The sequence below is a fragment of the Acanthaster planci genome, linkage group LG03 (assembly GCF_054643075.1).
Source record: "Acanthaster planci isolate LZ-2023a linkage group LG03, COTS_SCS, whole genome shotgun sequence".
In the NCBI taxonomy this organism is placed as follows: Eukaryota; Metazoa; Echinodermata; class Asteroidea; order Valvatida; family Acanthasteridae; genus Acanthaster; species Acanthaster planci.
In genome coordinates, this window is record NC_141779.1 from 16,514,689 (window position 1) to 16,529,086 (window position 14,398).

A 14,398-nucleotide genomic window follows, 5' to 3' on the forward strand; every position below is an offset into this window, starting at 1 on the left:
AGCCATTTCTCATTCTGACGATTTTTGCTGGTGTTGATAAGGGCGCCTCTGAATAAGATTTTTGGGGGTATATCGTGGTGTGATCGGATGATTCATGAGTTGTAGGTTTTCAAACGTGGGTGAAATATTTTTGTCTGGAAGGAAATCAGACATGTGAATGGAAATTGGGGCGACAAGGCTTCATGTTCAGAGGTGTTTCTATCCAATAAGTTACATAACTTACATGTACATGGAAGATGAACTGATTTGTTTGAATGAATTTGTGATTGACCGTTGAGTGGTGATAGAGGAGTCACGGGCCAGTTTGTGAGTTCTTCCAAGAGTAGTAAAACCGCATGGTAATGGTCGTTGAATTTCACTGGCAACAAAACTAGAACTCGGGCTTGTGTTTCAGGAACCTGTAGGAAAGAATCAAGCGTGCAGGGTATGATTTTTGAACTGTTGGGATGCATACATCATTTCCTGTTAGCATGGTGGTTAGAGGACAGATATCTACGATGACAAGTTCTTTTCGTGGCCCCTTGGACAGGTACTACTCTGACACAAGTTCAAAATTTTGTGATCATGGACAAGTTTTCCCACAAAAAGGGCAGGATTGCTGCCAAAATGTCATTGCACATGCTCAATCGGGACAACTGTTCCAGGCTAATTTTTGCAAGGCATGCATATACCGTATGTACCGGTATGCATGTTTGTAAACTAAAATGTATTTGTGATTTCCTGGTTTTTTTTTTTATGGGGATCTTTTGCCCATAGTCTTGTGCAATGTGCATGCATTTACCAATATAGTATATTGTTTGTACATGTTTGGAAATGCAGTGGAGCATTGGACTCGTCAGGTGTGACTTGAAATATTGTAGCCATTTGTCAACTGATGGAGCATTCCTTTCCTCTGAGCTAATGGTCAGCAACAAAGCACCAGCTAGAGAATGTAACTGTCCGTAGCCTGGTCAAACGTTGGAATTGGCCTTTCTCCAAGATGCTGTTATTGTTTTGGCTGCCCTGCGGCAAATGCATCATGAAGTCCAGACAAACAGCTGTCTCTTCAGAGAGTTTTTGTACATTTATACATGTAACAGTATGTGTTTGTTTTTTTCTTGGCTGGACTTCCAATAATGTTGTACACCGGGCTCTACTTTTTTTCCTCAGTAGGGCTGTTGTTGTATTGAGGTTTGGGTGACTCTGTCATTGTGGCATTTTTCTCGTTTGCCAAACATTTTTGTGAGGTGAGTTTGTGTTAACTGGTGGTTCAGGTATCGCTACATGTATGCTTGATGCTTGTAAAATCAATTGTGAGTGTAATTTTATTTTTGAAATAAAAGTATAGAAAATGTCTGTAGGAAAGTAATAGACTTTAAAAATGAAAAGAAAAATTATTCATTTTCTCCAAAAACATTGAATCTACATGTATTTTTGGTTGAATATGTGTCTGAATATCATAGAGCACGTATGGTACATGTACATGTAGTTATGGAGATGGTTGCTATGGGGTACCCTCACACGCTACTCACATTGGCAAATTGGTTGTGCAAACAGACTAGTCATTCAGCAAACAGTGACATCGTGAAATTTTTTTTGCTTTGCAATGTTCTCATCTTTTGTCAGGTCCATGCCCATTTTAGTTCTTGTCTTGAATGCAGCGAGCATGTGCCAGCCCATGTACATGTACAAGTTTCGAGCCGTCTGAAACAGCACCACCTTGTTAAAATCTGACCAAAGTGCAGAATGTTTGACAACCTCCGAATGACTCACTTCTAAACTGACCCTGTCCTGGTCTGGGCATAATGAACTTCCCTGTGTGCTTGTGCAATTCAGTGGAAGCCTATCAACAGAATTTTACTGCAGCATAAGCATGTGCTAGTACATGTACATATGTGTACAAACACAGATTTAACATTAATATGCACACGCATACATGTACATTTGGGCTTTGAGGTTTTATTCATGGGGTTCTTATTCATTTGTCACCCGTGCCGGTCAATTTATGGTCATTTGAAGGAGAGCTATCCAGAAATATTTACACTTGGTGTAGACTTAACCCATGCTCATTTAAATAGTCGTGACATTCTTTTGTGGACTCAGGATGACTCAGTATGGTATGAGTTGACTCGGCTTGACTAAAGGCCTACCCATCAAAGCATAACCCACCCTGTAATGTACATGTAATTCATGAAAATCCAAGCAGTAACCACCTCAATTTTGTTAGATGACCACTGTGTGATGACAGTGATGTGGCTTGACTCAAATCATCACCACAAAATGAGTCAACTTGACTCAATGATGCTAATTTAGCTTTATACCAGGGATGTTAATATTCACACCAGGTTTTGCCCTCACTGATGGACGTGTATATTCCAATTAGACTCTCAGTCTGTGCTGAGAGTTGCCAAAAAATAACATCACTAGCTTGCTTGGGTTGGATTGGAACCCACTACTTCCTGCTTGTGGTGCATAAGTCATATTGACTTCACAGAAAAGTGATGATGTCGGGCATTGTTGTGAACACAGTGATGTTGGAAAACAACCAAAATAAATACATAGCAGGGTCCTATCTTTATGATGTATATTTCATGCATGATTTCTTTTCATCTGCCAACGCCAGTGAGATTTTGTTGCATGTTTTACCCCCCATGTTGCAAAGATTCAGTCTGTTATCAGCGCAACACAGCTTTACCCGACCTTGGCAAAGTTCAAATTTCACCAGAAATCCCTATGGTAGAGGAACACTTCCAATGAGGAAACCATGGTCTAACTTTACCATGGTCTAACTTTACTGCCTTGGTGTCCATAGAACAGAATGCATGTTGAGAGTACCTTCCAATTTGTCAGTCTCTTACATACAGAGTTGCATGTACTTGTCCTTGAGATGCTTGATAGTTTACAAGGAATCAAATCATTTCAACATTAGACAGATGTCTCAGCAATATACTTATTTGGCTGGACTTCTGGAATGCAGACTGTTTTCCTACCAAGACAAAAATGCTGACTTCATCAAGTGTGACTCTGATTTGCACCCAAAATGCTAGACCTTGTGATAATCAAGTTCAACAAACTACAGGTTCAAAGTTCTGTCTGATTGCGTGACAGGCATTGTGCAGAACAAGTTGTGTGCACACATCAGTCTCTTTGTTTGCTGTTTCCTGAAAGCCCAGTTTTACTTTAATAAGTTTAGTTATTGAGTGACGCACAGTCACAGATTTTGATCTTTAGAAGTTATGCACCCTATCTTAAAAATAGATACTTAAAAACCATACATACCAGTAAATTGAAAAGTCTGAGCCACTTGTAGAAGTCTTATGATAATTCAAGTAAAACTTGTAAAATATTGTGTCATTCTTTCTCCCCTCATTCTTTACTCACATGAGCAAAAGCTTGAAACCCTGAGACTTTGGGTTTGAGTTACATGTTCATTCCATTGTGGAAATTTTATAATCACCACATTTTTACCTTCAAGGAGAATTTACAAAGAGTTGAAAATCTGAACTGACTTTAAATGTTCAATTTCTTTGTTCTCACCTTTTGCAGCTCTCCATCCAGGAACTCCTGTCCACATCCGGTCAAGAAGAGAAATTTGGTCCCTCATGTGATGTCATAGTCTATGATCAGAGTTCACAGGACGTCAGCCGACTGTGTCCCGAAAGCTTTATTGTTGTCCTTCTCAGCAAGCTAACTGAAGCATTCAAGACGGTCTCTATGCTGTCAGGTGCGAGATAACTCACACGTAGCTCCCCCAACACACCCACCCATCTCTTCCCTTTAAACAATGATCTTTTTCATATAGTGTCAAATTCACACGTGATCTTTCGCTTCAAATGATGCTTGGACAGGCTTTAGACAAAAAGACTTGCACCAGTGAATACCGGTAGTTTTGTGTCCATTCTGGGGAACAAATCTTGCCATTCCACATTGTTTATTTAAAGTCTTGACAGAGTTTGTTTTATTTGGGTGACTTCATTCTTCAGTATTATAAAGTCAAGTCCTACACTGTGCATAGATATGCAGCATAGTGTTCTAATCAGTTTGCTGTGCCTGCGGCACGTGTTTTAAGTTAGAAAAAGAAAATACAATTTGAGATGCTGAAACAAAGTAACACAGAGGATTAAGAAAAAAATACACATGAATCAGCAAATGAGAGACTGCTGATGGATTAATTTTTTCCCTCTGCCTAAAGGTGTAATATCACTTTCTGTCTCTCTGGACTGCATGCATGACACGCCGACGCGTTTCATTTTCTTCCACGGCATCTTTAGCAACGTTTAGAACATGACGTTCGTCATCTAATATTTGGCCCGACAAGTGAAGCCCTACATAGATGTCCACTCCCGCCCTTATATTAAAAAAAGAAAAAAACAGAACAGGAGACAGAGTGAAGGAGAATTCCAGAATATATACCCGGCCACCTATGCCCGTGTCTATTTATAAACTGGGGACAGGGTTGAGAAGAATAATGTAGAGGCTGTGTGCCCCCGTGGTGCATGCATAGGCCTATGTGTTTGTGTGTCGTGAAGGGAGGCCATCTGCTAACATTATAAATATCAATGTATGACTCATCCCTGTGCTTACGACAGTAGAGGGGGGGGGCCTCTCTTAATATAGCCTTGTATTTGGCTCATGGCCATGCATCTAATGCGTGGCATTGGCAACACGCAAGCCAGATGGTTTGTTGTTGTGTAGCTGTGATGGGAGAGAACCTGTATAATGAGAACAGTTAGAACTTTTCTGATTAGAATGGTTTTTCATTAGTCCCAGGAATTCTCTGTTTTTCCTTCTGCAACACTTCCTTGAAAATAAAATGATTATTTACATGTATGTACTGGTACATGTACAAAGGAAACTCTTTGTTTTGTGGAGAGGTTTTTTTTCTAATTTCTTTTTGAAGAATTTCTGAAATCAATGATTTATTTGTACGGTGTTTGCATTGAGTCCAAGTAACAGAAGTTTCATTTAATGACCGTTGTTGAATTTTTTTTTACAGAGTTTGATGAATTCTGACTTCTTAGAAATGAATTGCAACTCTTCTAAATGACATGTAGCTCTTTGAAACTTCTGGCTCGGGATTATTTTGGAGAAAGGGGCTCGAGTTGAGGGTTGTTGTTAGGGCAGATAAGAGGAGAAAAGTTTAGATTTGTACCCCCTACCCCATGAAGGCTACAATATATGCCGCTTGTTGATAAACAAAATGTCACTGGCCACATGCATAGTCAGGTGGGGTCTCTGGTGCTACACTACCCGTGAAACATACATGTAATTGGGACTTCAACATTAAACCAGCAGGCATCACACGGGAAATGTAGCACCTGTAATATCCAGCATGCTCCCATTGACTGCTGAATTGCATGAATAAGCCACAGAGGTGGGGGGAAAAACACATTTCACGGGCATCACTTTGACTGTGGCTATATCTATGGCTATGGCTATGCCTATGGCAAGATACGTACCACAATTAATTCAACTGAATGTGTACACTGTACATGTACATTATAGACTGGTGCAGTGCAGAGATTCATACATGTACTTAATACAAAGGTGTCATTCCACCTTTGTAGATCTGTGGATATACACAGTGTACACATGCATACCAGCCAGTCCAGTCCACCAGTGCATACCAAATGGATGGGCACGTTGTGCTTGAACAAATGGTGTACATGTACATGTACATGCTTGCAAAATTCACCTGTGCTTGTTTTACTCAGAGTGCCCAATTGAAATCAATACGAATATGACCCGGACTTCCGCACTATGACGCCCACGCATCAATACCAGCGCTGGGTTCCTCCAAACCGATGTGTAGGCCATCAATTACATCTGACGGTGTTTGAGTTCTTGCATCACTTCCTATCTCGAAAAAAGTGGGCATGTTGGTCTTGTTTAATTGATGATTATGGGAGAAAAAGGAACAAAACGATGTTATTCAAGGATATTGCACCGGATAACTTTTTCCTGAAAGCACAGTTATGATATTAAAAAGTGCATGACATGTATATTTATGCAGTTTTGTCAGTTGGTGTGATGTTATTTACATCTGTGAACCCATTGACTGTATTGCATAACACCATACTCGTGTACAGGTACATGTACTAGCCTTGGTACAGTGTATGTGCCAGAGCATTTGATTTATGTATTTGATTTTTTAGACAGAAACTTGAAAAATTTTGAAAATGTCAAATCAATGTCCTCGGTGGAGACATTTTTCTGATCAAGAATAAGGGGAAAACATATCCCCTTGTCCAATACACTCTAAAAGTTATATACACCTGTACTTCAAGTGGTGTGCTTAAGGGGTGTTCTTGTACGTACAGATATTGAGTTTTTTAAGCAGTGGGTACGTGTATCATTGTTTTGTATAATTTCTTGAATAATTTCTTTGTTTTTCCCTTTTTTGTTTTTCTTAATGATGCAGGAGGCTTTACAGCCTTCAAGACTGCCTTCCCCTACCTGTGTGAGCCACAGGGCCAAGCACAATGCACGATGCTGGGCCCAACCCTCTCACAGCCCTGCCTGCCCGTGGCTAAGGTGGGCCCCACCCGGGTCCTGAACTACCTGTACATCGGCTCACAGCAGGACGTCCTGGATGAGGACATCATGCGGGCCAACGGCATCAACTACGTGCTGAACGTCAGCAAGACATGCCCCTCGCCCCGGCACATTGCGCCGGGCCACTTCCACCGCATCCCTGTCCGGGACAACTACGGGGAGAAACTCCTGCCGTGGTTTGAAGATGCCATGAACTTCATTGGTAAGAGGTTTGAGCCATTGTCTTTCAATAACAGGGTCTTGGAGGGCCCATTGTCTTGAGTATGTGTTTGATGGCAAACTTTTCTTAGCTACAGAAAACTGATGATGTTAAATGAAGATGAAACTAAAAAAAATGGCTTACGTATGAAGCCGAGATCCTTTTTGTGCTGTGACAGAACTTTATGATTCATGCTTTCCAATACTTGATTTATTTAATATAATGACAGGGTCAAGAAATCAAGCAACATTGCTTTTCAAGAGCTATTTGTGTATGTGAAACGAATCCTCAGTATTAGAAGTTTGAGAGTAACAACATACATCTTGAAGTGGCCGTTTAGATGACGTATGTGACGGTAAAAGCAAACACAAACTTGAGGTTTTTCTTTCCAGACAAAAAGCTTGGTTGTATTCTTACATGTATGTTTTACAATCAATTGAACCAACAGAAAAAGTACGGTCAGCAAATGGTTGTGTCATTGTTCACTGCTTGGCTGGTATCTCGCGGTCACCAACAGTGGCAATAGCCTACATCATGAAGCACATGAACTTGAGTGTTGATGAGGCATACAAGTGAGTATTTAATAATAGTAATATATTTAAAGAGATTTGTGTTTTTAGTCAATCTGGCAAAAAACAAAACAAAAGAGATCAGTGCTATTTGGAGGGGGTTGTACTTAAAAATTGCAGCTTATTATGAATAAAATCCTCTACATTGTCACGTGTTGTATGTTTTTGTCCAGATATGTAAAAGAGAAGCGTCAGTCCATATCTCCTAACTTCAACTTCCTGGGCCAACTCTTAGAGTTTGAGAAGCGCCTTCATAGAGATAAACCACTGAAGAGTTTGCCCCCTGAACTGTCAACTGCGACAGGCACGACCACAACAAGCAGCCAGTCTACCTCGGTTTCCAGTGATTCCAAATTGGCAACATGCCCAATTCAGCTAGTGGAAGATGTCACAACGGCCTCTTCAACCCAGCCCCGTCCGACTGTCCGGGTGACAAAGCCAGGGGCCCCTTTTCCCGAGCCCATCCTGTTGACAGAGGATAGCCAAGCGGTCACATCGGAACCAACCACCCCTTTAAGTGCTGAGCACAGAACTCACAAGAGGTCCATCAGTGAACAGAAGGACGGGGAGCTGTCAACCCTTCCGGTAGATTGGAGTCCTAAGCATCGGTCACGAACATTACAAAGGCCACGTGGGCTGGATGTCAAGGTGTCAAAAATGGGTCCCATTTATCTGGGCTCTCCTCCCTCATCTGAGTCCAAGAAGCCACGGTCTGGAAGCAGCAGCCCCTGTGGACTGCTTGACCAGCTGGCCTGGGGCACCAGCCACCTCAGTGTCAACTCACCCGAGGTACGCCACAAGAATCCATTTGTTGAGGCCTGTGCAAGACTTGCAGAGAAGCGACTTCAAGATGAAGCAGAAAACCGCACCCGAGATGAAGCCAACACAGGCCAACAATCCAGTGTCAGAACGGAGGAGACCAAAGCAATTGCTGAAACTTCTTGCGCTCCCCTTGAACTACCCAGGAAACCTGAGCCCCAAAAGCTAATTCCTATTATAGAAACCAAAAAGCCTGACCCACACACAGAAAAGACTGAAACACAAACCAAACAGACTGAAACACAGTTACAAGTGTCTGCAGTCATTGAACCCCGCGTCCCTATTGACCCCAGCATCGCAGGAACTGCTACCGGATTAACAAACCCAAGGAAAGAAGATCAAAGAAAAGTCATTGATGTAAAAAGACGAGGTATTCTAAAGATGGATGGCAAATCCAAGGCTAAGGGCAGGAGCAGGTCCCCACGCACCATTAGCCCACGCCCAATGCAAATGGCTATCAAGCAGACTTCGACAGGAAAGTTGCAGGTCAATGTCAAGCCTGCCAAGGAGTCTTTCCAGCCCAAGGTGAAGAAGGTTCCCTCACCAAGCGAAACATCAGTCGGCTTTCAGTTTGGCCGAACGCGGGTCGGAAAGATTATGGATGCTGTACTTCCTAACACTGGGACCAAATACAAGACGGGTAAGGCCAAGGGCAAGGACTTGCCACAGCTGATGGTGGCCCAAGAAGTGCATGTCCAGCTAGAAACGCCCAAGCATTCATCCTCCGGGAACAGAGGCTCCTCCCCAAAAGATCCACTAAATCCATTCTTTTCTCGCCAGATCAGCACACATTCACAGAGCAGTGACACCAGCTCTGGAATATCGCCGTCATGTGACAGTGAGTCAGGATCCTTGGTTCTTAACAGCCCTTGCAGCTCAGGAATTTCCCCAGATTATCCCACCCAATCACCAAATCTCTTTGACAGCCTAGGGAATCTCGTGCAGTCACCTTCGCTAACAGAAGTAAAATCTTGTCCAACTTTTTCCACAATAACAGAAACAGGAGTCAGTTCCAATGCAACTGCCCAGCAGTTGAACACTGCTACTCCATCAACTGAAGAATGCAAGACCAACGTGTGGCAAAAACGTAAAGAAAGTGGCAACAGTTTTGAGGAGTCTGGAGGTAGACTGGACCGGTTGCCACCAGAGAGACTGGGTGGACATGCTGCAAAGCGCAGCCAGGCAATCTCAGATCACACAGACTGCGAGCGGAGTGACACGCGTTGTAGCCGCAAGACGCCCATGGTGGTTGCTGGCCGCAGTGCGTCGTGCGAGGAAATTAGCTCCTGCGCTCGGGAGGCGGTGTCCGAGATAGTGGTCCGACCGAGACGAGAGATCATCGACATGAGCAGCTATGGCACTGGCATGGAGGGCGAGGAAGACGATTACGACAGTCGTTCACTGAGCAGCCAGCGTTCACTTAGCAGCAGTTGTGAAATGATCGAAGTTTCATGATAGAACAAGATTCAAGTGATAGCATGCTTAAGGCAAGGGGCCAATTGTATAGCGTTGCTGAGCATAGAATTTTGCCAAGCAAAGAAAATATTTGCTTAAAAGAAGGTTACCATCCAAAATCTCATGCACTATCTCTTGTGACTTGTTTCCAGCTGATTGTTTGGTTATCGCATAAATGCTAAGCAGTACACTCCCTGCTGAGCATCTCTGTGAAAAAAGAGAATAACAAGGGTATGCATAAGACACTGAAATAGCCACTGTCTATTCACTGAAATACAATATTACAGAAGCTGACAGTGAAAAGCTGACACAAATGATATCTATATGCAGATGGAACGTGGCATTTCATCCGGACCGCTACTTTTCCACTGACATGAACTTTGACCCTAAATGGAACAGTTGCCATTATCCGGAGAATTTAGAACATTAATCCGCTAGTAATATGAGTAGATTTGTTTTTATTCGTCAACTCATTGATGTGCAAATGAAAGGTTTCTTGGAAGGAAGGCTTTGCGTTATGTGGTAGTTCAGAGTAAGTCATCGATTAGTTTTGATTCAGTACACTATTTTGTGCTTTCTGTTTGACAGAAAATAATAAGTATTTTTCTGTATTTATGTATATTTTACAAAAAGCAAATTATTTGTATATAATGACAAGCCAGGTGGCGCTTTACAGATATATGTCTTGTACACTACTATTATGATTATTGGAGTCTGAGAGTTGCAACAAAATCAGATTTTCTACTCTTTTACCGGTGAAACTGACAAGTTGAATTTGGGCATGGTATAAAAATTACAATTCCTCATGAAGGACAATGCAAACATAAGTACACTAATTCGTTGACAAGATTCCAGCTTTTCACATTTTGTAGCTCACAGGTGAAGGATAATGGTCTTTGACAAAAACGTGCGAAAAAAGAAAGAAAAAAAAATATTTTATTTATTTATTGTTGTATCACCTCTGCACTACTAATGGAGTATTCCACATTCTTGATTAAAACATGGAGGGACCACTTTCTGAGGGGTGAGTCTGTTGAGGCACATAAACAGTACAATTTAATTGAAAATATGATTCCAGCCTCTGTGCTACCCCTGAAAGAATGGAGTAACCCTTATTGTTTATAACGAAATGGAACTAACCATTATGTCATGCAGTAGAGGAGGATATTTTTTACAAAATCAGAACTTGAATTTCATCACTTACTGCTTTATATAAACCTTTTATATGAAAAATGATGCCTAAAAAGTAAAAAAAAAAATGCCAAGTATTCTATTACTTTTGTCGAATACGTTGTCGTGCTCCTAAGTTCTACCAATTCTTGTGACTTGTGTGAAGTGATTTTGAAAGATGAAAATTGTGAACGAGTCCTAATAGGAAGTAATCTAAACTACCTCCAGATGTTGTAGAGACGATCACAAATATATAATGTTTTTATCTTAAACAAAACAGTGTCTTGTAGTAGCGAAGGAAATTGTGACAAATAAACAGTTAACATTTTGTAGATGGTGCTGTGCGAAGACTTTTTCTAACTACACACACGTAGGATTGATTTTACTAGTAAACTAAACTTCCTCTATTTTTTGATGTACCCTATATTTCAACACTTGTCTCAAACTTGTCACTTAGAAGATTTCCTGTGTGTAAGTAACCCCAGCATAGACTGTACATTTAGTATTTGACTGAGCCACAGAAAAAAAAGCAGATTTGGCATTCTTGTTTAATGTCTGTGATATTTAAAACCTCAACATTTTAGTGCATTATGTCTTACTCAAAACTGGCCGAGGTCAGTGGACTAAATAGAGGAGCTATCCAAGGGATTCTATATTTTTTTTTCCCCACTGAGGGGGCTAAACATAATACTGACACCTGGGGATGAGATTGAATCGGTTCTTAAAGGTTCAGGCATGCACCCTTTTTTTTCAGATTACCTGATACCTTGTTTTATTCATGTGCATGCTTTTAGGAACTGGGAAACACTTCACAAAGTCTTGAGCAGCTTAGAATTTCCTTGTTGGTTGGTTTTGAGCTTGTTTGTTGCAAATCAAAGAACTGATGTATTCTCTACAGTCCTACTAGTTTTTTCTTTACGTCATTCCATAAAACAGAATTGCTTGCACACTCAGGAGACAATATTGTCTTAGAAATGGCAGCAGCACTTTGACTCTGATAAACATGGTTTGAGCAAATGAAGTGGGAAGGGCAGTATTTCATATTACAACTGCTGACAGAGTGACAGAAAATAACCCAGCATGGGTTTACAGCTCTTAAGCAATAAACATTGTACAGTGCACCAGTGAGTGATGCAAATGAAATGAACCTTATCAGTCCGGAGTGTGTATTGAGACTGCATGTAGGTGAATGGGTAAAACATTGAGGATAGTTTTTTTTTTTTAAGTTGATGTGTTTCAAATTGTTTTTCCTGTCCACTTTTATTGCAGTTATTTTTGAAATAATGGATTTCTCATTTCTTGTGTCACAAATTTTATGTGCAGTAACAGTTTTCAATCTGGACATATCAAGACTGTTTATACTTCATGTGAGCCCCTTCTTGTTTTTGGTCATCTGCCTTTATTGTAAAAAAAAAATACAAGTTAACAGATTTATTTCACTTCAATCCCATCAGTGTTCACATTGCCCTGCTCTTTCTCCCCTGAGATTTATCCTGCACAGTACTGTTGGATGAACCCCACTCCCTTGTGAAAACCTCATTTTTTTATTTTTTTATATTTTACAGTACACCATACTGAATTAAAAACAACACTATGTCACAGTATCAGTTTGCCATACTTTTGTTAGCAATTCTCTTCAAGTTCCACTTCCATTGAAACACCTGGAACAGTTTATAAGCAGCCATCTCAAGACATTTTGCCAGACTAGTCTGGAAATGAGAATTTGTGTTTCTTGTGCAACCGTGTGTCAGCCACAGATGTGCCACAATCTCCAAAACAAACGGATGGATAACTGGATCTTTAAAAAGTCTTGTCAGTTCACATCAAATTTGCTGTGTTGTACCTGCATAGTGGCATTGCAGACTGCTTGGCCACCTTAGGCAGGCTTAAATATTATGAAAAAAGGAAAATCTCACAAAATGTTTGGTGCTTAGTCTATTTTTGTGCCTTTATATAAATTAGCCACAGAAATTTATGAGGTGATTTGGAGGTTCGGTTGTAGTGGGCAGCGGGTGAGAATGAAGTAATGTATCAGACTATTATAGTGATGTGCTTAAATTGGTTTGTAGTTTATGCTAAACAGGATTATAGTTTAATATACCCTACCTGGATCAATCTGTGATTATTTGGTCTTGTTCTTGTAGTTTATGGACTACATTTTGTTGTTGGTTGGTAGTTACGGTGACTTTGTAGTGAACTTCAGCTTTTTTGTGCATTTGGCTGATCAATTTTCAAAAACTTCACTGTCTCTAAAGTAATTTGTTTTGTAAGAAATCAGAATTCAGAAACAAACGTGGTCATTTGGTACAAATTTCTGCTTTGAAATGTGTAGTCATGTTCTCAAAATGGTTTTACTCCTTTTTTTACTCTACTGATTGACGCCACAGTCCAGTTGTCTGTAGACGTGCTTAGTAAAAGTTGGCAACCCAGAAAGTATCATAACATAATGTAGGTCTTCTCGGAAAAGACGAAAAACCATGCTATTTTAGACGAGGGTTGACAACTACAATGAAACCATGGATAAATCAAAAACAATTTGCCCATTGATCTCCAAACTCATCACTTTATCCTTCATGCTTAACAAATGTGTGAATCTTTAAATGTTTGTATTTATTATTTAAAATTGTGAAGGACACAAAATATAATAGATATATAATTCTTCATTGTCATTTGAGGCAAAATTTCTGTATTTTTGTGGCACTTTCTGGCATCAAAAAGAGAAGTATATATTCAGGTGTTACAAATTGTGTTCTTGCCTTTGTTGTAAAGATGAAACAAAAACATATTTTGTTAGATGTAAACATGTAAAAATGGTACCGGTATTGGAATTTGACTGTATTGTACTATTCAAGAGAATGTGTTAGAAAGTGGTAGAAAGGCTTCATTTCACGTTTCATTTCTTAATGCTTCTGTAAGAGTGGATCTGATTGGTCAAAGTGCTTGATCACTTTATCCCATTTCATTTCTACCAACCAATGGAATTAACTATTAGATGATCCGTTGTGTTTTCCATGAAGTCATAGAGAGAAGGAGGTAGACTTGTGTTACGTCCTGTGACCAGTTGTAAATAAAAGAGAACTAAGACTTGCGCAGATCAGGCAATAGAGGGAATAAGGAACGCAGAGAGAAGAATTTGTGGTAAGTGTGTAGCTTCATATAGATACGACTGTAGTTTTCCAAGATGCTGTAGCAGGTTTTTCTGTTTTCCTTTGTGTTTTATATGTAAATGTGGAAGTGAGAGGAGCAATAAAAAGAATTACACATCCGAGAGAGAAAAATGGAGAAATGCTGCATCAGATTGCAAAGCAGTTTGTCTTGGTACCCTACAACAGGGTGAGGCCTACCCCTCGGGTGGAGTTAGATCAATCAGTCCATTGATGCATCACTCATTTCTTTTGCAAGCAGTGATGCCTCTTCAGAGTATCTTACCACAGCAGTATGCTGCTTACAGCGAGTTGTTCCCTGGCTCTCGTGATTATTATGTGTGAAGTAATAAAACATTCGAAACAAACTTTGGCAATACCTCCACAGGTCTGAACCCCTACCTCCCCAGTGAGACAGTGCGTTCCCTGTCTGAACTGAATTTGAATTTTGGAGTGGGGAAGGAAACTGGTAAGTACAGACTTAAAAACCAAATTCACAGCATGGCCAT

The 14,398-nt window shown here is 40.5% G+C and overlaps 1 protein-coding gene across 9 annotated transcripts in view; it reads left to right on the plus strand.

The window, feature by feature from the left end:
- The window catches only part of LOC110973046 (uncharacterized), a 48,473-nt gene extending 34,449 nt beyond the window's left edge, over window positions 1-14,024 (plus strand). For 8 of the 9 annotated variants that reach the window (XM_022223475.2, XM_022223477.2, XM_087134265.1 and 5 more), the window contains 4 exons: window positions 3,526-3,703; window positions 6,401-6,736; window positions 7,182-7,305; window positions 7,476-14,024. In XM_022223475.2, coding sequence (XP_022079167.2) covers window positions 3,526-3,703; window positions 6,401-6,736; window positions 7,182-7,305; window positions 7,476-9,576 — 2,739 coding nt within the window. In that variant the 3' untranslated portion in view covers window positions 9,577-14,024. The remainder of the gene's footprint in view (window positions 1-3,525; window positions 3,704-6,400; window positions 6,737-7,181; window positions 7,306-7,475) is intronic. The other variant, XM_022223478.2, reaches the window with a different exon arrangement.
- The last annotated feature ends 374 nt before the right edge of the window (window positions 14,025-14,398 follow it).